The 26,137-nt window shown below is 35.5% G+C and overlaps 1 protein-coding gene across 2 annotated transcripts in view; it reads left to right on the top strand.

The window, feature by feature from the left end:
- EMCN (endomucin) overlaps positions 1 to 12,612 on the top strand; it is a 118,777-nt gene extending 106,165 nt beyond the window's left edge. For both annotated transcript variants that reach the window (XM_005555542.5, XM_005555540.5), the window contains 2 exons: positions 248 to 321; positions 12,055 to 12,612. In XM_005555542.5, the coding sequence (XP_005555599.2) occupies positions 248 to 282 (35 nt within the window). In that variant the 3' untranslated portion in view covers positions 283 to 321; positions 12,055 to 12,612. The remainder of the gene's footprint in view (positions 1 to 247; positions 322 to 12,054) is intronic.
- Positions 12,613 to 26,137: the final 13,525 nt, after the last annotated feature.

Below are 26,137 nucleotides of genomic sequence, written 5' to 3'. Positions count from 1 at the left end.
CCCCCTGACCTATCCCACCCAGGACTTCATATTGCTACTTTGGAGTGAAAACAGATGATGGTTTGTCAAAGCTCATATATTTTGGTGACTAATTTCTACACAATACCAAGAGGCAAACGGTGGCTCTAATGACATTCTTGCAGGAAAATTGAACTTTCCTTGAAAAAGAGAAAAAAGCTAGGAAACTTTGTTTTCATTCTTACTCAGTCTCTGAGCTTATGGATCAAAACATATCTTCTGTTCTCAGGTGAGCACTCTGCACAAGGAAAAACCAAGAACTGACAGCTTGAGGAATTCTCCCCACACCTAGGCAATAATTATGTAAGTTTCCCTATTTCATTCACGGAGACAATCATTAATATCTGTTTTGTTAGCCTGGTGCAGTTTAGATTGTTTTTAAAGAATTTCAAAAGCTGAAAAGTTAATGGTTTGTGTCAGTGCAATTATCATTCATTATTTATTTGTCTAAAAACAAACTCTAACAAAAATTGCCAAAAAATGCATGACCTGGTGGTTGTAGACGATTTGTCCAATTCTCTTGCCTATCTAAGGAATGATACAATTTGTTCTTTCTGCCTGTTGTTAATGTTTCCTTGTAAATCCAGTCTGCCTACCTAGATCAGTAAGCACACACTAACTGTGGCGCTTAGACAGACTTCTGTTGCTAACAAAGACTGGCAGGATCCAAGTGACAGTGCTTGCAAATTTGCAGTTTATTGCAAGAAAATGATAAAGCATAGAAACTGCGTTACAGTAAAGGTGTTTATCACGGCCACAGTCTGGTTCAGGGAAATGGGTTCAGAGAAGCTAGATGAAGGGTCCAACTGCCCTCTCTCTATAAGGACCATACCAGAATACATTTTCTCTCTTCTCTCTGGGTCTAGAAACCATGGATGTGTGGAAAAAACACCTTCAAAAAGATGACCTAAAATTCAGTTTCAGCCAGGTTTCCTTTTACTCAGCTGGTCATGTAGACATAGTCTTGCTGTGTAACCAGCCAAGGGACAGAGCCCTCCAGATAGCGTGACAAAATCAGATACAAATGATCAATCTTACTACAATAATTGTGAATCAATAAAAAATGGAAATTTCTCAAAAGTATATTCCATGTCATGACCAGGAGTAAGCTCAAGGCAGGTACATTTCTTATTTTAGTAAAGAGCCCAGGTCAATGTTAAACCTGCCTTGGAATTAACTCTCCCAGTTGGTATGGGATTGCCTTTTACTTTCCCAGAACTGAGTAAGGAAATGCTCTTCTGACTTTAACTTAATTGTTACAAGAAGTATCAATTAAGTGTTGTCACTTAGTTTTTGAGGTTTTATAAAACTTGTAGAAGAATCGACCCTTCGGCAACTAACAATAAGAAATAAAATAAAATAAATACATCTCCAGAATTGGCCTGATCACAATGGTAGTCACTCTAGGTAAAGTGTCCATGATGAGAAATATTGTATTCATGGCCTAGGTCTACTGCCTAACTACCAACCCTGTGCTGTTACAGACACTCAGAAATTTCTTGTAGAATAAATGGTACCTGCTGTGCTTGTCTGCCCAGGAGCAGAAGACAAAGACAGAGGAGTGCCATCCAAACACATGTGTCAGTATCAGGATTTTATCCCCCTCTAGCCAGTAATTAGGGATGGATTAGGAATCTTGGAATTTGTGCACTCTCAGCATGCTGCAGTGCCCTCTGGAAAAGAGGCAAGCCTGCCTCTCCCTGCCCTCCTGCTCTTCACCAGTCATGAGCCCCCAGCTTGGGCCTGCAATACAATCACCTTTTCCCAGCTGATTAGTCTAATAGGCAGTGGCTCTGAGTGGCAAGCCAAGGTCTCTGCCCCTGCTGTGACCAAGCTTGGGGGAGAGAAAAAATCCCAAGCTTGTCTCAGGCCTGCAGTGCACAGTCTGGGAGTGCTAAGCTGAGATCTACGACCAGCACTTGAGTGGGAGAGGATCACACACTCTCAGAGCACTGAGGGGGAGCATGGCTACAAATGTGAGGAAACACAGAGGGGCTGCATGGCTGGTTAAGAGTCTATCTACCAGCCATTATGTTTAAGCACTATCTGTTGAATTGCAAACCAAACTTCAACACCAAAATACTTTGGTAATATAGTCCTCTGCAAAACCAAGGACAAGAAATCAACTGCAAATGAAGACCCTGCACAAAGCCTCAGCCCTCTGAAAACATATAGGAATGAAACCCACTATACTCAAATTATGCTACAATTAAAGAAACATCACCCCACATAGGTGAGAAAGAACCAGCTCAAGAACTCCTGAAATTCTAAAAGCCAGATTGCCTCCTTACCTCCAAATGACTGAACTGGTTGCTCTGCAATGATTCTTAACTAGAAAAAAGATGGATGAAATTACAGAAATAGAATTCAGAATCTGGATGGCAATGAAGATCATTGAGAATCAGAAGACTGAAACCCATTCCAAGGAATCTAAGGAATTCAACAAAACCATACAAGGGATGAAAGATCAAATAGCCATTTTAAGAAAGAAAAAAATTAATCTGATAGAGCTGAAAAACTCACCACAAGAATTTCTTAACACATCAGAAGTATTAACAGCAGAATAGATCAAGTCAACGAAAGAATCTCAGAACTCAAAGACTAGTTCTTCACATTAACATAGTCAGATAAAAATAAAGAAAACAGAATTTTCAAAAATGAACAAATCTCCAGGAAACATGAGATTATGTAAAGAGGCAAAACTTATGACTCACTGGCATCCCTGAAAGACAAGGAGAGAAAGCAAGCAGTTTGGAAAACATATTTGAGGATATTGTCCATGAAAATGTCCCCAACTTAGCTAGAGAGGTTGATATTCAAATTCAGGAAATTCAGAGAACCCCTGCAAGATACTATATAAGACAACCATCCCCAAGACACATAGTCATCAGATGTTCCAAGGTCAATGTGAAAAGAAAAATATTAAAGGTAGCTAGGGAGAATGGGCAGGTCACCTGCAGAGGGAACCCCATCAATGGCTAACACTGGACCTTTCAGACAAAACTCTATAAGCTAGAAGAGACTGGGGGCCTATATTCAGCATCCTTAAAGAGAAGAAATTCCAACAAAGAATTTCATATTCAGCCAAACTAGACCACATAAACAAAGCAGAAATAAAATCCTTTTCAGACAAGCAAATACTAAGGGAATTCATTACCACCAGACCTAGTTTTCAAGAGGTTCATAAGGAGTTCTGAATATGGAAAGAAAGGACCATTACTGGCTACTACAAAAACACACTAAAGTACATACAACATTGCTGCTATAAAGCAAAATCACAATCATGTCTACATAAAACCAGGTAACAATAGAATGACAGGATAAAATCCACACATATTAATATTAACCTTGAATGTTAGTGGGCTAAACACTCCATTTAAAAGGCATCAAGTGGCAAATTGGATAAAGAAGTAAGACCCAAGTGTATGCTGTCTTTCAGAGACGCATCTCACATTCAAGGACACCTACAGTCTCAGAGTAAAGTGTTGGAGAAAGATTTATCAAGCAAATAGAAAACAAACAAACAAACAAGAGCAGGGGTTTCTATTCTTATTTCAGACAAAAGAGACTTTAAACCAAAAATGATCAAAAAGGACAAAGAAAGGCAGTGATAAAGGGTTCAACTCAACAAAAAGACTTAACTATCCTAAATATATGCACCCAACACTAGGGCACCTAGATTTACAAAACAGTCTTTTAGTCTTACAAAGAGACTTAGGTAACCACACAATAATAGTAGATTTCAACACTCCACTGATGATATTGGAGAGATCATCAAGACAGATTACTAACAAAGATGTTTGGGACCTACATTTGACAATTGACAAAATAGAACTAACATGCATCTACAGAAAAGTCCACTCAACAAAAGCAGAATATAAATCCTTTTCATCCATGCATGACACATACTCTAAAATTGACTACATGTTCAGTCAGAAACTAATTCTCAATAATTTCAGAAAAGCCAAAATCATATCAACCACATTCTCAGACCACAGCACAATAAGAATAGAAATCAATACCAAGACGATTTTTAAAAACCCTGCAATTCAATGGAAATTAAACAATCTGCTCCTGAATGACTTTTGTGTAAACAATGAAATTAAAGCAGAAATCATGAAATTCTTTAAAATTAGTGAAAACAAAGATACAACATACCAAAATCTCTAGATACAGCTACAACAGTGTTAAGATGAAAATTAATAGCACTAAATGCCTATATCAAACAATTAGAAAGATCTCAAATTGACAATCTAACATCACACCTAGAGGAACTAAACAAATAACAAACTAATCCCACAGCTAGCAAAAGAAAAATAACCAAAATCAGAGATGAATTGAGTGAAATGGAGATGATAAAAACTATGCAAAAGATCAACAAAACCAAAAGTTTGCCTTTTGGAAGAATAAATAGGACTGATAGACTGTTAGCTAGACTTAAAAAGAAAAGAGAGAAGATCCAAATAAATGCTATCAGAAATGATAGTGGATATTACCACTAACCCCATAGAAATACAAAAAACAAACAAACAAAAAATCCAGAGACTATTACAAACATTTCTATGTACCCAAACCAGAAAACATAAAAGAAATAGGTAAGTTCCTGGAAAAACACAACCTCCCAAGATTGAACCAGTAATAAACTGAAAACCTGAACAGACCAATAACGCATTCCAAAATGGACTCAGTAATAAAAAAACCTACCAACCAGAAAAAGCCCTGGACAAGACAGATTCACAGCTGAATTCTACCAGGTGTATAAGGAAGAGCTGGTACCAATCCTACTGAAACAATTCCAAAAAATTGAGAATAAACTCCTCCCTAACTCTTTCTATGTAGCTAATGTCACACTGATACCATGAAACCTGCAGAAACACAATGAATAAAGCAAACTTCAGGCCAATATCTCTGATGAACATAGATAAAAGTTCTCAACAAAATACTAGTAAAGTGAACACCAGAAGCATGTCATAAAGCTAATCCACCATGATCAAGAAAGCTTCATCCCTGAGATGCAAGGTTGAGTCAACATATACAAATCAATAAGTGCAATTCATTATGTAAACAGAACTCAAAACACAAATTCCATGTTCATCTTAATAAATGCAGACAGAAAAGGTTTGTGATAAAATTTAACAGCTTTTCATGTTAAAACCCCTCAACAATCTAGGCATTGAAGAAACATACCTCAAAATGATAAGATCCATCTATGACAAACCCACAGCCAACATCAGACTGAATGGGAAGAAGCATCTGGAAGTGTTCCCAGGAAAACTGTAACAAGACATGGATGCCCATTTCACCACTCATATTCATATGGCACTGGGAGTCATAGCCAGAGCAGTCAGGCAAGAGAAGAAATAAAAGGCATTCAAATAAGAAGAGAAGAAGTCAAACTACCTGTCTTCATAGATTATATGATTCTATACCTAGAAAACCCCATAGTCTTTTCCCAAGGGCTCCTAGCTCTGATAAACAACTTCAGCAAAGTTTTGGGATACAAAATCGATGTACAAAATTCAGTGGCATTTCTATACACCAACAACATCCAAGTTGAGAGACAAATCAAGAATGCAATCCGATTCACAGGAGCCACAAAAATAATAAAATACCTAGGAATACAATTAACCAGGAAGGCAAAAGATCTCTATAATGAGAAGTATAAAACATGACAAAAGAAATCAGAAATGACATGAACCAATGGAAATATATTCCATTGGAAGAATCAATATTGTTTAAAAAGGCCATACTCTTCAAAGCAATCTGCACAATCAATGTTATTTTCTATCGAACTACCAATGAGAATTTTCACAGAATTAGAAAAAACCTATTCTGAAATTCATTTGGATCCAAAAGAGAGCCCAAATAGCTAAAGCAATCCTAGGCAAAAAGAACAAAGCTGGAGACATTACACTACCCAACTTCAAATGATACTACAAGACTACAGTAATTAATACAGTATGATACTGGTACAAAAACAGACAGGTAGATCAATGAAACGAGTTTGAAAACCCTGAAATAATGCCACACACATACAACTTCAAATGGCACTACAAGGCTACAGTAACTAGCACAGTATGACAAATGATACTACAAGGCTACAGTAACCAGTATAGTATGATACTGGTACAAAAACAGACACATAGGTCAACGAAACAAGTTAGAGAACTTTGAAATAATGCCACACACAACTATCTCATCTTCAACAAAGCTGACAATAACAAGCAATGGGGAAAGGACTTTCTAGTCAACGAATAGTGCTGGGAAAACTGGCTAGCCATATGCAGAAGATTAAAACTGGATCCTTACCTTTTATCATATACAAAAATCAACTAAGATGGATTAAAGACTTGAATGTAAAACAAAAACTGTAAAATCTCTAGAAGAATACCTAGGAAATACCATTCTGGACATCAGTCTTCATGATGAAGACTCCAAAAGCAATAGAAACAAAACCAAAAACTAACGAGGCCTAGCTAAACTAAAGAGCTTCTGCACAGCCTAAGAAACTATCAACAGAGTACACAGACGACTTAGAAAATGGGAGAAAATTTTCATGAACTATGCATCCGATGAAGATATAATATCCAGAATCTATATGGAATTTAAACAAATGAAAGAGTAAAAAACAACCCCATTAAAAAATGGGCAAAGGACATGAATGCACATTCTCAAAATAAGACATACACAGGACCAACAAGCATATGCAAAAGTGCCTAACATCACTAATCATTTGAGAAATGCAAATCAAAACTATAATGAGATGCCATCTCATATCAGTCAGAATGGCGACCATAAAAAGTTAAGAAGTCACAGATGCTGGTCAGGTTGTAGAGAAAAGGGAATGCTTATACCCTGCTGGTGAGAATGTAAATTAGTTCAATCACTGTGGAAACAGCCTGGAGATTTCTCAAAGAACTTAAAACAGAACTACATTTCAACCCAGCAGTCCCATTACTAGATATAGACCAAAGAAATACAAATTGTTTTACTGTCAAATCACATGCACATGTATGTTCATCACAGAACTGTCTAATATAAGAAAGACATGGAATGAACCTAGATGCCCATCAACCTAGATGCCCATCAATGGTGGACTAGTTAAAGAAAATGTGGTACGCATACACTATTGAATACTATGCAGCCATATAAGAGAACCGGATTGTTTCCTTTGCAATAACATGGATGAACCTGGAGTCCGTTATTCTAATTGAAGTTACTGAAGACAGAAAACCAAATACTGTATCTTCTCATGTCTAAGTGGGTGCCAAGCACTGAATGCACACAGGCACAAAGCAGGGAACAATAGACACCAGGACCTACTTGAAGGGGGAGGGTGGAATGAGAGTGAGTACTTTGAAACTACCTATTGGCTATTATGCTAATTACCTGGGTGACAAAATTTTCTGAACGCCAAATCCCTATGGCATGCAATTACCCATGTAACCAACCTCCAGATGTACCCCTTGAAACTAAAATAAAAGTTTTAAAGGAGAAAAAAGGAATCTGGAAGTTTGTCCATCCTATGCAATGGACACTTCCAGGTGCAAAGTTTGAGAAGCTGGGGATGAGATACGTTGTTCAGCCCTAGCTGATATATGGAAAGCTTCCTTCCATACTTGCTATGGTTGCTTTGCAACCCAGTGGCTAGTAAAGGGTTGTTTTCTAAATTACCAAAATGTTCAAATATTAGTAACTAATTGATCAACTTGGAGAAAGCAAGTCTTCTGCAGTTGGAGGAGGGGGGGGAGAGAAAGAAAGAAAAAGTGTATAGAAGGCAAGAAACAGTGTTGACTTTCAAACTAGCTTAATAAAAGTAATTTTTGTTCAACTCCCATTCCTTTCCATTTTTGTACTTTAAAAAAATATTCCGAGCCTCTGATTCCAAGGCTTTTGATTTGAAAAGCTAAATAACTTTTGTTACTCCTCTTTGTAATTTTGAAATTATATAATGATGTTCTGAAGAGTAAAGATCAGAAAGTAATGGGAAGAAACAAGCTTGACATCTGTCAATTCTATTGTCTGTCTCACTTTTTTCTTTAAGATATTTCTATCACTGTACTTTGAATTTAATACCCAAAGAGTAACTACTGTCTAGGTTGTCAACTTGAAATTAGATATCAACTTGGAGATTCAGAATATATAGAAATGAATTCATCAAACCTAGAAGATTTCGAGAAAGAAGTAAAACGTCTTGAACTCTCATGCAACAGCAAACAGTATTACAGAAATAATCACCTATGTTAAAAATTTCCATCCCAAAACAATATTCTAGATATATTTAATGCTTGTTGCTTCATATATTAATAATCTATTTTGTTCACAGTATTACGTTTAATGTGATTTGGCAGGGCAGACAGGAATTTTGAAACATTTATGAGCTATAAACCTTGCCTTCTGCAAAGCTTTACCTTGTGGGAGCATGAAATCATATACAAGAGGGTGGCAGCAAACGTGTAGAAGCAGCTTAAATGTTTAATGATATGGAAATTATAAAATAAATTATACTTTGCACAGTGACATTATATAATGAGTAAAAATAATTCTCAAAATAATTTTTAATAACATGAAAGCATGCCTAAGATATAAAATTAAAAGGGAAAAATAACAATTTTAGAATTGAACAGATAGCCATTTAACTGTTCTATGACCAACTCTGCGCTGTTGTCAAGGAGGCATCTGCTGCTACCTGGTTGCTCCCTCACCAGTAGGTCTCATCTTCCTTCTGTTCCAAGACACTTTGGAAGGCTGAAGAGTGAAGGGGGTTTCAGACCAGTGAAGAACTGTGGTGTTAGAAAGTCTAGTAGCTTGGATGAAAGTCCGTTCCCACAAACCCTCAGCAATGTGGATTGTTAGCTATTTCCATTTTTCTCCAAGATACAATTCCCTGGTACATCTGTAATTTTCTAGATGGTGCCCTGATAATCTAAGAGTATCTTTGTGAACTTCCAGATGAGCTTAACGTGTTTTTCATTTATTTTTCTTTCATTTTAAAATGAAATAACACAAGCTAAAAGGAAAACATCATAAATAAAGGAGATTTACAATTGCTGTTCTGTATTCACAGAGGTGGAAGATTGATTTCAAAAGGCCTGGAGATACCAAAATCTGTGATTGCTCAAGTCCCTGATGTAAATAAAACTGCATAGTGTTTGCATATAACCTATATAAATTCTCTCATGTAGTACTTTAAACTATCTCTAGATTATTTGTAATACCTAATACAAAGTAAATGCTATATAAATAGTTGTTATACTATATTTTATTTATATTATTTTTATTAATGTATTATTAATTTTTACTGTTTTTGAATATTTTTAATTCAAGTTGGTTGAGTCTGTGGACATAGAACCCACAGATATGGAAGGCCAATTGTATATTATGATCATGTTCTATAACCCTGAATGAATTTCTTAATAGTGCTCTACACTGTGTTCCACATCTATAAAACCATGGTCTTTTCTCCTATGATCATTCTGATTGTTTATAAATTGTTGTCAGTAGCGTTAAAGAAACCTATTATGAAATCTTATTATAAAATAGCCATTAAAAGCAAAGACTGATATTGGTACGGACGTAAAGAATCATTAATGAAGCAAGATTTATTTTTTGAGAGAGACTGTCGATGTGAAATGCATGCTGATGAAACTACAGTTTGTTCTTATTTAGGTTGCTGATCTTTGAGAAAAATAATTGAAAGAGTATCAATCATGAGCATTATCCTATTAGCACAAATGCAGATGTTTACCAGTTGAACTACGCTACAAACTCTTGACTTCACTTGAAAACTCATCTATGGAGGAGTATGGCTCAGTGGAACAAAAAGTGACGGAGATCTTACTCCTTGTCAAGTACTAGCCCAGATATAAAGAGGGCTTTGCATGGTTGCAGTTCTCAAGAAGCTTATAGAAGTGGAAAGAAACACAGATAAGAAAAACAATTGTAGTATAATATGGTAAATGACAACACAGTGTTATGTGAAGACAGACATGATACCGTGAAGTTTGATGGCAAATTTCTTAGAGATGGTATTTGAGCTAAAACGTAGAGAAAGAGAAGGAAAAAAAAAAAAGATAGTGGCCTAGGTGAAGAGAGGAACGATTTTCCAGGCACAGGGAATAGCATGTACAAACAGGAAAAGAATTGTGAAACTGAATGGTATATGAAAGAAATCATAAAACTTTAAAAATTATTATAGCAATCTGATACTGCTGCAACATTCATGTTATTGTATTTTTTAAAATGTCTGTTTGTAGCTGAATAGATATTGTTAGAAACCAACATTGTTCTTCACTATAAACAGCTTGAGAAGTGTTGACCTCTGACTGGGAAATAAGGCTCAAGTAGTAGAGGGTACTAGATCACAGGAAGCCTTGTTTCCCAAGGTAAATCATGAAGGACTGCATGAGGCTAGAATGAAGTACAAACTTTCTTCATTCACTAATGACATCAAAAGTCTATCCACAAATAAGGGAACAACAGACACCAGGGCCTTCTTGAGGGTAGAGGGTGGGAGGAGGGTGAGGATCGAAAAAATACTATGCTTATTACATGGGTAAAATAATCTGCACAAAAAACCCCACGACATGCAGTTTACCTATATAACAAACCTGTACATATACCCATGAACCTAAAATAAAAGTTTAAAGAAAAGAAGATAAAAATAAAAAAAGAAGTCATTTATCATTTTGAGGAACCCCTCACTTTACCTTGGATATAAAATATGCCTAAAAAACTAGTTCAATAATTGAAAGAGAGGCCTTGTCTGCAATCATTCTTCAAATCATGGTACTTAAGCTACACCATGCTCTGGCATGTGCTCAACCACCTATCAGACATAAATGCTCTGGGAGGAAGTCACAGATATCCTGTTCTACAATCATTTCCTTATCCTAAGACTTGACGTGGATACCTGTAGCTGCTACCTGCAGGCCATGGCAGCCAATGTCCAACATTCCCCCATGTAAAGCAACAGTTCAGCCATCCCTATCAAAGGACTTGCCTTCACCAACCAAACCAGAAAAGAGTTGGTTACAGGTCTCCGCCACTAGTACCACTCCCCACACTCCACCACACACACCATATCATGCTCTCCCCAGACCCTAGCAAACCAACAGCACTGCCATCAGCAACACAACACCATCTAATCCCTGACAGGTTGGGCCACTGCCCGTTTCCTACTTGGGACACAGAATTCTCCATCTCTTGCTCTTTTATAGACCAATACTGAAAGTTGTTCCTACACTGCAGAGAAAAATGCAAAATACTAAACCAAAGGCTTGGCTATCTTTCCTGTGAAGAAGTGGCAAATGGTATTCCTTCATTCTTTCTTCTGATGCCTATTCATCCTTCTTCCTGATGAGTAGACAGCAGCAAAGCTTTAAAGTTGCCCATAAATTTCTTAGTTACTCACATTGTCACCCCAAGCAACAGATCTTGAACTGTACCGCATTAGTGATAGAGTACAGTTAAGGACTTCAAGCAGAAGAGGAATATGAGATTTATGCTTGATATACACCAGTGTGTGTTTAAGGTGGAAGACTCATTCAAGAAGAGCAAGACCAGAAGCAGAGAAGTCAGAGGCTATTGCAATATTCCGCTGGAAAAAGATAAAGGCTTAAGCTAGGGAGCCGCAGTATGGAGGAAGATGAAGAGGCAGAATAGAATAGAGAAAAATGTCTGGAGGTTAAAAATTTCATGAAGTGGTGATTGACTGGATGTGGCCAGTGGGGAATGAGGAAGAGAAGGACTATAGACAATATCCACACTCCCATCCTGGGTGTCTGAATGCATTATGGAGGAAATACTGAAGATTGAGATAGTGGAGTGAGGGGAACAGGTTTGGGAAAGAAAACAGTGCTTTTCTTTTCAGATATGTCAAGTTTGAAGTGCTTGAGAGACAGTCAAGTGATTCTACTAGGTGGAAAAAATGTAGCTAGTGACAACCATTTCTTACTAAGAGATGGACTCCCCCAGCATCTCTATTTCTTCTTCGCTTTCTTGGAATCTGAACTTTGTTGTTGTTGTTGCTCACAGGCTTCATCTTCAGCTTCCATGCTCCAAGGGTGGAAAAAGGAGAAAGTCCTGCAGAATCAGTCCCGACTTCCATACCTGCTGCTGGCCTCTACACCAGTCGTCTGTCCCAGTAAAGTGATGTCCAGCTGACATGCAATAATTTGACGGAATCAAAAAGAACCCCGGCGCTCTCCAGTCCTCTGACATTTAAAAATTGCATTACTCCATTTATAGGAGCGTTCCTAGGAAAAGGGATTTTAGGAGGGGAATTTGTGAGCAGTGAATCTGACAGCCCAGGAGGTGGACTCGCTGACAGGCATACCTTTCCTTAATGTTTAAAGTTTTCTGGGCCAAGAATTTTTATCCATGAAGACTTTCCTACTTTTCTCAGTGTTCTTATATTACCTACTGTTAGTATTTATTGTTTACCACTATGTTAATGCAGGGACAATGTGCATGTGTATTATTAAATGTTAGGTAGAAATCATACCATGCTACTTTGTACATATAAGTATTTTATTCCTGTTTTCGTGTTACTTTTAATAAATAATTACTGTACTCAGTACACTAAAAATACTATAACATGACTGTGAAAATGGCAATGTTATTGTCTTCCCATAATTATGAATATTTTTGGATGGATTATTGGAATATATGAACTCACTAATGAAAGGCATCTGTAATAAGTGAGAAAGGGACATGGGATTCACATATCAGACTCTGTTAGGGAGACAGTAATTTATCAGTTCTTTGGTCTTTCTATTTGTCATTCATCCTACGTGATGAAGATGTAAGTGTAAGGGCATTTATAACACTATACTGCATTCATTAAGATAATAGGGTCATGATTTTTCATTAGCTCATTTGATTGATATTATCTCCATGCATTTTTTATTTCTTTTAGAAATGTAATTATTTGTTCTAGCAACTATTGCTAAACCTCTAGTTTGTAGAAAATCAACACTTTATAAATACATAATTATGATATTATTTTTCATTGTATCACTGTTCTAAAAATACCATATATTTATAGCTGCCAATCCATCAGGAGCAAATTCTTCTGATAAAAGCTAACTGATCAACCTTGACCAATTTTTTGACACGTGAGATCAAAGTGTCAAGTTGGTTGAGGTTTTTTGGAAAGCTTTAGAACTAATAAGCTGCTGGTGGCAGCTTTTTAACGTATGATTATCTAAGTTGATTTTTCATGCTAAATTATCTTAGTGATCTAAGGGGCAGTTTAGTGAAGATGGAATCTTGTATTTAAAATAGCCTTTTAAAATTCGTTTTGTTGTGATGTATTTTGACAACTTCCATCTTTAGGAGTTACATAATCACCTTGATTTTAGCTTCCTGATGTTTGGACTATTTATAATCAAGGACACCAAGCAAGCATAAGCATATCTATATTGCTGACTGGCGTCTGTTTGAGAAGGATGGGAAGTAGAAAAAAAAAAAAGAAAGAAAGAAAGAAAGGAAAGGAAGAGAGGAGAGAAGGCAGGGATCTCCACTATGTATGTTTTCACTTTAGAGCTGTTGTGCCCATACTTATTTCTAATCTAGAAGTCTTTAAATGGTGAAGCGGTGACTGGAGCATGCCCATCAGAGAACATTTGTCTTCAGAAAATAAAAAAAAAAAATCTGAGTTCGAGACCAGCCTGGCCAACATGTTGAAACCCCATATCTACTAAAAGTACAAAAATTATCCTGGTGTGATGGTGCACACCTGTAGTCCCAGCTATTCGGGAGACTGAGGCACAAGAATCACTTGAACCCAGAAGACAGAGGTTGCAGTGAGCTGAGATGGCACCTTTGCACTCCAGCCAGTGTGACACAGCATGACTCTGTCGCAAAACAAACAAACAAACAAAAAGAAAAGGAAAGAAAGAAAAGTCCTAGCACCCCTAGATGATTTGCTGAGCTCTTCAGCAAAAGCCATGTTACATACAGCATATTGCAAGGAAATGAACTCTTCTGTAATTTAATTTAAATTATAAGTAATATGTTATTTTGGATCCTAGAGAAACCATTTTCTCTACATTTCGTGAGCATTGTTAGAAAAGAGTCTACAAGAATCAGGAAGAGGGAAAAATTTGAATGGTCAGAAAAAAATAACATGTATTCTAGTTCAAGAAGTGCACACAAAGAATATGCATTAACCTAACAAAGATTAAATCTTTCAAAAAGATCAAAGGAGGATTGAGAAGTTTACAGAGATGTCCATGGCATGTTATATCAATCTCAAAGGTAAGGTCTGCATTTTGTAAACCAACTTAAACTTCTGTTGAGATAGGATATTTTGTTTTCAAGCCAAAATTATCATTAATCAAATATGTTTTAATTATGCCTGGCTTACTATAAGTTTTTTATTCTGATATACAGTTCAAATATCATTGCAACAAAGAAGTGCCTGTATTTAGATCAAAAGCAGGACTTTCTATGTGTTTGTTTTGCATGATAATATGAATATAATTTAAGTGTATCAATAGTCAAAGCATAAACAAAAGCTAATCAACTGGCACTGTTGTCACCTGAGACTAAGCGGATGTTGTTGGCTAACACACAGGCTCAGCCAGCAGAGAAAGAATTCTGAATTCCCCTTGCTGAACTGAACTATTCTATTGCATATGGTTGACAAATCTGTGTGCTATTTTTTTTCTACCTACCATATTTAAATGTATGGGTATCAACGAAGGACATAGTCAAACTTTCGACGATGAACATTCCTGATTTTTTGCCTGATTATTCTCTGTTGAGCTCTACTTGTGGTCATTCAAGATTTTATGAGGTTGAAAAGAAAAGTGAATATGACCTTTAAAAGTTGTATTTTGAGTGACTATAGTCTCACCACTATGAAACTGCCAATTATTGCCTAATGTTAAAGATATCCATCATTGTGATTAATTAAACCTATAATGAATATTTTTAATGGAGAATTTGTGATGGATTATCCCCTGATATTTTCTTTAATATTTCTCTACACACACAGGACTCCTCATGTTCCACTAAATGAGTGTACTCTGCCCCTACTTCTAGATAATTTGTCTTTTGGGCTTGAATATACTTGCTTTCTGTTCTAAATACTTTTTAAAGAAAAAAAATTTTTGATAAATAAGGGAAAATATTCATTTTGCCATCCATATTACATTCCTGAATTTGAAGTCAGAGTTTCTACCAAAATCAAGATCACCAAGAATAGTTTTAAAGCTTCCAAGAACTGTTTAAAAGTGTTTTCAAGTCTGACCAAGAATTCTGACATTTAGAAATAAGTAGGAAGATATGACTATTTAAACTCATATTTTCCTTTAAAAAAAGAGAAATTCTAGCAGAGTGATCATGGGCAATATAATTAGCTAGTTAACACCCCATCCAACATTCACTATGTGCCAGGAACTGTGTAGAAAACTTCACAGTCACCATCTCAGTTAACCATCACAATAATAGTAAGAAACTATTCCTTATATATGATTAGCAGCAGCAGAAACATCTCCCTTATAAAGATATGAAAATCAAGGCAGGTAGTTAAATAACTTGCCCAAGGTTGTACAACTAATAAATAGGAAAAATTTGAATTCCAACCTATGCCCAAATCCCTGTTCTCCATCTCTACACTACTTAGTCTCTCTAAGCCTCAGTTTACTTTTCTATAAAAAAGGATGAAAGCATTATGCTCCAGGTCATAATTAAAAACAGGAACCAGGCCTATCTCACTGTAAACAGTTTGAAAAATGAACAGCTATTTCACACAGTAGACAAGAAGAAGAGCGGAACTGGAATTCATGAGCAAAGAGAAACAAAACAAATGAGCCTTATGAATGCCCTGATTGACACACTCCTGATCGGCTGTATAGCAGAAGATCCCTAATTAGAACCTGAGATGACAGCGATTGGAACCAGCAGACAAAAGCAGCTGGAATTTTTTGAGAATGGAACCAGGGAAGAGGAAGCTATACAGAGAAAGACCTCAAAAAAAAAAAAAACAAAAAACAAAAAAAACAAAGGTGACCCTGTATCTGATAATAATGGGATAGGAAGGTATGAACACACTTAGAGTAAAACTCCATGAGGCCAGGAAAAGAACAACGGGGAAAGAGCAACTAAGTAGTTGTATGCTGAAAATTTCTAGGTCTTATATGGAGCAGAGAAACATTAAAGGTCTGGTCAAGCATATTCAAAAATCCTCACTGGTCACCTTTCTTAATATCCTGGGAATGGTTGTATCTTAGTAGTTGTTCTAAAACACCCCTAGAGTATACACAACTGTAGGTAAGCCCTAACGCAGCTTAAAAGTAGCCTTGCAAGAATTAAGTTAATCCACAAAATATTTAACAGACTTCCAGAACAAAGACTGAGAATCTTTTATAAAGACAACAAAATGGAGTATAACAACAACTCAACAACATAAAGGTCTAAATATCCACCATTTAATCCAAAATTATATACATGCCCCAGAGAATTAAATTGTGAACCATAAACCCTGAGAAAAATTTATTAATGACAATAGAGTAAGTCAGATTGATAAAAAGTATGAGTACTTTACAACAAATTCCATGATGTTGCTATTACTTGATAATAAAACCAGTCAAAGATATTACAAAAGAAAACCTACAGACTAATAGCCCTCATGCACAAAAACATCAAAACTATTTGCTAAATATTAGCAAATCAAATACATAAAATTAAAAAGTAATAAGTGAGATTTATTCCAGGAATTCAAGTTGTCTAATATTTGACAATCTATTATTGGGATTGTGATTCAACATATGAATAGAATAAAGGAGAAAAATTATATGCTTATCTCAATAGATGTAGAGAAAGCATTTGACAAGATTAATATTTATTTATGATAAAACCTCTCATTATACTAAGATTAAAAGAAAACTTCCTCAACCTGATAAAGGACATTTATGAAAAACACACAGCTAAATCTTACATAAATGGTAAAAATCTAAATGCTAAAATCTAAATCTAAATGCTACATTCTAAAATTAGAAAGAAAATAAGCATATTCACTTTTACCTATTATATCCAACATTGTTCTGGCATGGGGGCAGGATAGTTATAGCAAATGCAATAATGCAAGAAAAAAAACATATAGATTGGAAAGGAAGATGATAAGATCATACGTAAATCCTGACGTTTACCAAAAAAGCTACTAGAATTAATAACTGAATATGTTAGAGTTGCAGGATACAAGATCGATACACAAAATCAACCGATATCTTTTGCTAGTAACAAAAAATGAAAATTGAAAACTTTAAAAAGTACAACTTAGAATACTGTCAACAAATGTAAAATTCTTAGGGATAAATTTTTCAAAATATATGCACTTCTTATACCCTTAAAACTGTCTAACTTCTGAGAGAAATTAAAGAACACTGGCTCATGAACTAAAAGACTCAATACTATTAAGATGTCACTTGCATTTAAATTGATATATAGATCCATTACAATTCCAATCCAAATTCAGCTATTCTTTTTATAAAAATTGATAAGGCCGGGCGCGGTGGCTCAAGCCTGTAATCCCAGTACTTTGGGAGGCCGAGGCGGGTGGATCACGAAGTCAGGAGATCAAGACCATCCTGGCTAACATGGTGAAACCCCGTCTCTACTAAAAATACAAAAAACTAGCCGGGCATGGTGGCGGGCGCCTGTAGTCCCAGCTACTCGGAGGCTGAGGCAGGAGAATGGCGTAAACCCGGGAGGCGGAGCTTGCAGTGAGCCGAGATCGCGCCACTGCACTCCAGCCTGGGTGACACAGCGAGACTCCGTCTCAAAAAAAAAAAAAAAAAAAAAAAAAGATGGTTCTAAAATTTATATGGAAATGCAAAGTACTTAGAATAGCTAAAACTTTTTTTAAAGCAAAAAGTTGGAGGACATACTACTAGATTTAGAGACTTAATATAAGCTACTGTAATCAAGACAACGTGCTGCTGACTTAGAAATATAATTTAATTGATGGAACAAAATGGAGATTCCAGAAAAAAGTGTTTTTCTCCCATATACACACACATTTATGGTCAATTGATTTTTTTTTAACAAGTGTGCCATAGTAATTCAATGAGAGAAATGAAGTCTTTTTAATAAATTGCTCAGTATACTAGGATACCCAAGTACAAAAAAAACAAAAACAAAAGAAGTTCAACACTTAGCTCACACCACACACAAATACAACTCAAGATGTGTCATAAACTTAAATATTAAACTCAAATCTATGACATTTGCCTTCCTTAGAATCAGTAAAGATTTCCTAGATAAGGTACAAAAAAATTAAAACTAAAAACAAAATGATAAATTGAATTTTATCAGAACTAAAAATTCCTGCTTTTTAAATGGGAATTAATAAATTGACAAATACAGGTCAAAGAATACATGATTTACATTATACATGTATATATACACACACACATATATAAACATGACAAATGGCTTGTATCTGGAATATGTAAGTGCAAAAATTTAAAAATAAGAAGACAATTCACTAAAAAATGGGGGAATATTTGAACAGATAATTCACAAAAGAAGATGTATGACTTGCCAACATACACATGAAAATACACTCAATATCTATCACTTAGTCATCAGGAAAGTGCAAATGTAAAACCACAGTGAGCTACCACGACATATCCACAGGCATGACTAAAATTATAAAGGCCACTGATGCCAAGTGTTGGTGGGAATATAGAGAAACTAGAACTCTCTTGTGTTGCTAGTGGGAATGTAAACTTGCACAACCACGTGGAAAACAATTTGGCGGTTTCTTTAGAAGTTAAACATATAGGTCTCATATGATACAGCATTGCCAGTTTTATCCATATTTACCCAAGAAAAATAAACACATTTGTCCTGTCTATACAAAGTCCTATAATCAAATGTTCATACTAGCTCTATTCATACCAGCCTGAAGCTGTAAACAATAAACAAATTGTGGTATAGTCATACAATTGAATACCACTCAGCAATAAAATGAAACTACTGATATACCCAGTTAAATGGCTACATCTCAAAAACATTATGCATTGTGCTGCACAAAAGTAGCTAGACACAGTGGAGCACACACTTCATGGCTTCATGATATGAAATGCTAGAAAAGAAATGAGACCACTGGCCACCCAGAGCCCAGAGATGGAGAATCGCCAGGAAAGAAGCACAAGGAAATGATTTGGTATGATAAAATGTTCCGTAGTTTGATTAAGGTATCGGTTACATGGGTGTATATATTTGCCAAAACTCAGGCTATACACATAAACTAGGTATGTTTTTGTATGTAAGATATACTTTAATAGAACTGACTCTAAAAATATTTTTAGAAACTCACAAGTGGGGAAGGATATTACTAACTTTCTGTTATGGGCCAAATTATGTCCTCCCATTACCTCAGAATGTGACTGCAGAGATAAGATCTTTAAAGAGATAACTAAGGCTAAATGAGGTCATTAGGGCGAGTCCTAATCCAACATGACTGGTGTCTATAAGACGAGGAGGTTTGAACACAGACACACATACACACTCACACACACAAACACATACAGAGAAGGCCACGTGAAGACATCCACAGTGGCCACCTACAAGCCAAGGAAAAAGACCACAGAATGAAACCAACCCTGCTGATGCCTTGATTTTGGATTTTGAGGAAATAAATATCTATTTTTTTTTTTCTCCTCAGATGAAGTCTTGCTCTGTCACCCAGGCTGGAGTGCAGTGGTGCAATCTTGCCTCACTGCAACCTTCGCCTCCCGGGTTCAAGAAATTCTCTTGTCTCAGCCTCCCTTGTAGCTGGAATTACAGGCATGCACAACCATGCCCAGTTATTTTTTGTATTTTTAGTAGAGACGGGGTTTCACCATGTTGGCCAGGCTGGTCTAGAACTCCTGACCTCAGAAAATCCGCCCACCTCAGCCTCCCAAAGCGCTGGGATTACAGGCATGAGTCACAGCACCCGGCCTAACTGTCTATTGCTTAAGCCACCCAGTCTGTGATACTTTGTTAATGGCTGCACCCCACAAAAGATTAAACGTTCCTACAGGGTTATTGAGACAATTAAATGAGATTATGAAGTATGGCGGACGTAAAAATATTAACATTTTCTCTCATTTATTCCAGTGACCAGAAGGGCTAGAAATATTCATGCTTACATTCCAGATTAATTGTCAAGCCTGAGACTTCTTTCCAACAGCTGGGAAAATTTCTAAACCTTTCTATTCTATCACTAGATTAGAGCCATCTAAATTTCTAAGCACCATGATTCTAGCACCACCTATTAATATAAATGAGCTTTTAGCAAGGTTGACATTTGTCTGAGACTTAAAATATAGAAATGCTTCAGTGCAAAATGTTACAGAAATGTATAAGCGTTTATTCATAAATAACTGCTATCCTGAGCCCACTCCTTCCCCAGATGCCCTCCTCATCCCCATCTTGAGACCTTCAGATATCTCCAGAATCCAGCACCTAAAGGGTTCACGCCTGACAACAGTGAAAGCATATATTCTGATAAGTCAATCATCCATGTCACACCTATGATTAGGTATTTTGAATATCACTAGTGTTTAGAGATATATTTTGATAATGAAGAGGAAGTCAATGAGGATGAGTAATTTGAGAAAACAATTTTTTAACTGTAGATTTGATTTCTAGAATATGTTCATTTTGTTATCCAAATGTCAACCTGAAGCATCTCAACTCAAGCACACTTAATACAAGATAATGTTTGCAATGTTTTTAAGTACAAAACCTTACTTATGCATTCAAATTTAGTGTCAGATCTTGATTGGTCTTTTCCAATAGCAGGTGTTTGTAGATATCTGCACATCCCCTTGTTCAGAAATATAAACCAAATCCGTGTGTGTGTGTGCGTGTTATGATAAAAGACAGAGCTTCTTTGGTGTGCTGGCAATATATTAGCAAACAACTTCTGCTGCCGATGCTCTGTGCATTTAAATTATTAATGTAAGCACCATGTAAAATTTACAGCATTTTGCCTGAAACCAAAACTAAAGCAAATGAAAGCATTGAAAACAAACTGTTAGCCACTGTATTGGTGTTCCCACTGCAGTGTCATTTAATTGTGTCAAACAACTTAGATGATCTGACAGGTTAGGAGGAGGCACTATTGAGGTTTTCTCTGGCTTTGCAGTAAAACCCACTTATCTGCTGAGTTCAATGCCACTGTTTGTGACATTCATGCTACAAGAGGCAGGTTTTAATTAATACCTCTATTATCTAAGAATTGTGGTTCAGAAATGTATTGAACTTCAATTTGCTGTCTTAGAAATATGTGCTGAGTCTTAGCTCCATCCTGTTATTGTGATATGACACACTCCTTAGGACTGACATAAATCTATACTTCAAAAAAAAAAGAACAGTAACTCTAAAGTTCTGATAGCTAAGCTTCCCACTCTGTGGAGGTTCAGAGTTTGAAAGACGGAACTGAAGTCAAACTATCTGGATAGAGAAGTGTGGGAAGCTTTGAAAGGTTGAAGTTTTAAGAAATGTGTGTGGGAAGGAAATGGAAATTGAAATCAACTATTAATACCAAATGCTGTTATCTTCATCATCACATCATCATCATAATCAATGACGTTTTATTACCTCCTACTAGTTCAAGGTATTACTTTATGCAGACAAGTTACAAAAAGACATCCTAAATGATAACTACTTCCAAAAGCTTGTTCTGCAGTATAGAAGATAAGTAATATAACCTAAGGAGGAGAGTGTTTTTTGACTTACTACTAATAGGAGCAGGTGAAATTATGTGATTAAATGGAAAACTTAAAGTTATATGGCATTGTTCATACTCCAAGCCACATACAGTACACTGCATAACAGTGGAATAAATGAGGAGCTCAGTCATTACACATGAGCTCCTGTCTAGTTTCCATCAGTTATTATCTTAATTCTAAAATGTCACTGCTAAAGTTTTGAGAAGCTTGAGTGAAATAATGCATGCAAATCATTTAACACAATTTAGACCATATAAGCCAAGCAAACAACAAACACACAAAATAATAATGTCAAAACAAAAGAAACTAAATGTGGCAGAGAGCTAACATAGATATTAGGTACATAAGGTTGAAGCACAAAAAGAAATCCCATCCTGGAAAAGTTTGTGCTATTTTCCTACAAGCGTTGAAGAAATTATAAATGTATTTCAGCTTGGTAGTATCTTACGAAAACAAGAAACAGAAGAAAGATGCAACAGATCTTTTTTATTTTGTTCTTTTAATGAATGAAGGGAGAAAAAAATACAGTCAATATTTCACAAAGAGTGAATGCAATGTTGATATTTAAAATACCATCCTTAAGTGGACAATTTAATGACAGAGGATTATATTTCCTTCTCTAGGTCTATTTTAGGAGATACTCTTTACCAAAAACCAAGGAAGACTCTCTTCTTCTAGCTGAGCCCAATTAATTAAAAATGCATTTTGCTAAGTCAGTAAAAGGTCTACACCTTAAGATACAAACATTATTCTAAGTAGAAAAATCCTTTTATTTGCTACTGAACTTAATATTATTTAATAATCTACTATTATCTACACTGGATTCTCAAACTTCAGTCAACTTAGTCTCTCTCCTTTATATTAAAGGTCTGAGTTATTTTCTAACTCAACCACTCTGCCCCTTTTTTAAGATGGATGTATTTAAAAATTAATTCATACAGGGTCAGTCACTACATCTAACCATCATGGTGACCTGCCTACTTATATTAATCCAATATGACTGACAGCAACAAAAACCAATTGCAATCTGTACTTTTCTATTGTGGGCATTGGGAGGCAAATTTCCACTGTTTACTAAAGACATTACCAAGTTACATGTAGGCAAAAAGTATCATGAAAGTGCAAGCTATGATAACAAAAGTGCATCTTGTACTATCGTTATCACCTTAATCACAAATTATGTGTTGGTGTAGAATAACACGAGACTTGCTGTACCATACCTAGGCATGGCTTGTCAAGTCCACAAGATGAAAGCCTCAACAGAATTGTCCAAAGACTACGAGAAAGTGAATCTTACTACAAGGTTCTTCAATGAATACTTTAAAATCTAATCATAATAATGGAAGATGTATAGATTCTCAATTTTTGAATAATCCTGTAGACAGAATTTAAAGTTGAACCTGAAATACTATAAACACTGAGGATATAAAATAATGATGTGGTCCAAAGGAGTTATGAGATGGAGACAAAGAGAGTTGCAAGACACAGTAGATACATTAATGTCTTTATTTTACAGAAAGAGCAACCATTGCATACTGTCTGAGTTAATGAAAGAAAGATTTAATTATATTATTTAAAATTTAAAAGATAAGAAATATAGGCATTAAATACTAATACAAATTCTATAACTTGGGAAGCAAGAGGAGGGAAAATGTGAAGTAATGTTAGTGAGCTAAACTCTTTTTCATTCATAGCAGGGGGTTATTAGCCACTGTGTAAAGCTGTTGTAGGAAAAAGTACATGCTTATTATTTAAAATTGTAATGATGAATCCTGGAAGAACTGAAAACAGAAATGGTTAAAGGTTCTTATCTCTGGTTAGCATTCAGGAGCAGAGGGTAAAAGTAAATCTCAGTTTAGTCTAGGCTTGGTAAGTGGCATTATATACTCTATTATAAAAAATACTGCATATATATTTCCTCTTTGAAAAAAAAATAAAACAGATATACATTCTATTTTACTGTCTGTATATTGATTGAAAGGTTATAAAATCACAGTACCTTACATACATAAGGCTTTACAAAAGAATGTATTGAATAATCTGACAATTATGAGTAATTAATGAGTTACAATCATAGAATTATGATTCTATTTGTCACAGTAACCCTGAGCATAGGTTGGGTTGCAATGATTAATTTCCCCCTTTTTACAGTTATGACAACACATTGTTAGCTCCTGGACACATAATTTTTCATTGGAAAACATGCACACAGTTTGTAAGTAACCAAGCAAGTGCTCTCACCCAGGTCTCTGACTTCTGATTCAAAGCCTTTTCCATAAGAGAGGCTGAAATTTTGGCTTTCTTTAAACTTTAATGGTCAGATAGCCTTCTATCCTCACCTGGAATGTAATCTTGATTGATGGATTCCCAAAACTCCTCGTCATGTCAACCAGAAATCATTCAGTCACCAAAGACTTAAAAGCAAATTCTCTTATCGAGATAGCTTATCAACCTATAGCTCTTAGCTTATCATCTGTTATCAACTTAGCTTCTTGAGAGGAGAATAAAGGGAATTTAATAGGTACCTATATGGAGACATTTGTTATCAGATTGTTCTGGGTTATAAAGTTGTTAAGTCTCAAGTGTCCACTGGCATCTAGACAAATTATATCACTAGACTCCACAATCCTACGATAACTTCTTTATAGTCTAAAGCAATGTTATTCAATAGAAATAAATGTGAGCCACATGTATAATTTAAAATTCACTAGTAGCTACATCACAAACTATGAATATGAAATTTGTTTAAACAAAATATATCAAAATGCTATTATTTCAAGTTGTATATAAATATACAAATATTTTTAAGACGATGAAAAAGCTTTTTTTTTTGTCAAACTATTTTTGAAATCAGGCATGCATTTGACACTTGCAATCAGTTCAGACTAGCCACATTTCAAATATTTTATAACCACCATATTTAATGGCTACCACATTGAACAGCACAAGTCTAGGTACTGTAGGGACTCCAATCTTGGGATTTAGCAACTCCAGTACCCCAAAAGGATAAGGACTCGGGGAGGGAAATGGAGCAATACTTTAAAATATCATATAGTTCAGAACCAGTCCTTAGTGACAGACTCAAATATTTGACAAACTATCCAATTAATTCCTTTAAAAAAGTGCTACCTACGTCATCGTTATAAAGAAGAATGACCTTAAATGATAAATCAGTTGCCCTACTAGATATTCCCACTCTCTAGCTTTCTTCTCAAAAAAAAAAAAAGAGTAGGTTTTTAAATCATTCATACATCAAACATCAGCATCACATAATATATTAGGTAATGAACCTATACATGTATTCCCTGAATATAAAATAATAGTTGAAATAAATAAATAAATCTAATATGTTGCATATAGACCTAGCAGGTATTTCTGGTTGTTATCAACAGTGATCAAGCTATTGAATAATTATCAAGAATATAGTTAAAGATAAAGTAAGGTTATTTTTAATTTATACCAATTCCTCATCATGTTGAAAATTCATGAAGAGGAACTGCTTGTGAGCCAAATGGCATTATGATTCCCTTGCTCTTACACTATTAATGCTTCCTTGAGGCTCTTTCCTGATAAAATTGCTCACATCATAGTGAACAGAAATAAATTTGTGACAGTGACAAATCTATTGATAATGATGTGAAAATCAAGACCATGTCTTGAAATCTTCAATCTTGCAGTACATATTTAAATAGTTACTTGGTGACTGGATAAATCTGCTAGAGCAAATGAAAAAACAATCACTCTTCACTAAGTTAACAAGAGTTTTACTATTATAACTAGGAGGCAAATAAAAAGGAGCTGAACATTATCCATAATAAAAGAAGCACACACTCGCAAAGCTCCATACCAACTACATTAAAGTGGAAGTCGTTATATTTGGAAACACAATTTAATTGGAAAACATTAAGTAATCTCATCAAACTTTTTTTAGTGCTTTGACAAGCAATTACATAAATTTACTCCAGTAGGTTCATCAGGATATAGTTCTATTCACATACCTTTACTATTTTTAAATAAATATCACCTGATCTTATATTATTTTTAATCAAATTTTCCTCTCCCAAATCAAACGCTAAAGAAATCTTTGATTATACTCCCTTATCCATGGACAACCTGCACTAAACTCTATCAAGATATAAAATACCTTTCATCTGTATAATGATGTTGGTCAGGCTCTTATTCATTTACTTATTTGTTCACTCAATTACATATTCTGTACTCAATCATGTGTGTCCCCGTTTCATTTATGTATTCTGTATTCAATCATCTGTATTTGCATTAAATCTGTGACTCTTGTCAGGGTGCATATTATAATTAACAGAAGTAAATTCGTGACAGTTGCCCAATTTGGGTACACAGTTAGGCAACCAAAAAGTCATTTC

This window comes from Macaca fascicularis, chromosome 5 (assembly GCF_037993035.2).
Source record: "Macaca fascicularis isolate 582-1 chromosome 5, T2T-MFA8v1.1".
In the NCBI taxonomy this organism is placed as follows: domain Eukaryota; kingdom Metazoa; phylum Chordata; class Mammalia; order Primates; family Cercopithecidae; genus Macaca; species Macaca fascicularis.
This window is presented reverse-complemented; position numbering and strand designations above follow the sequence as displayed.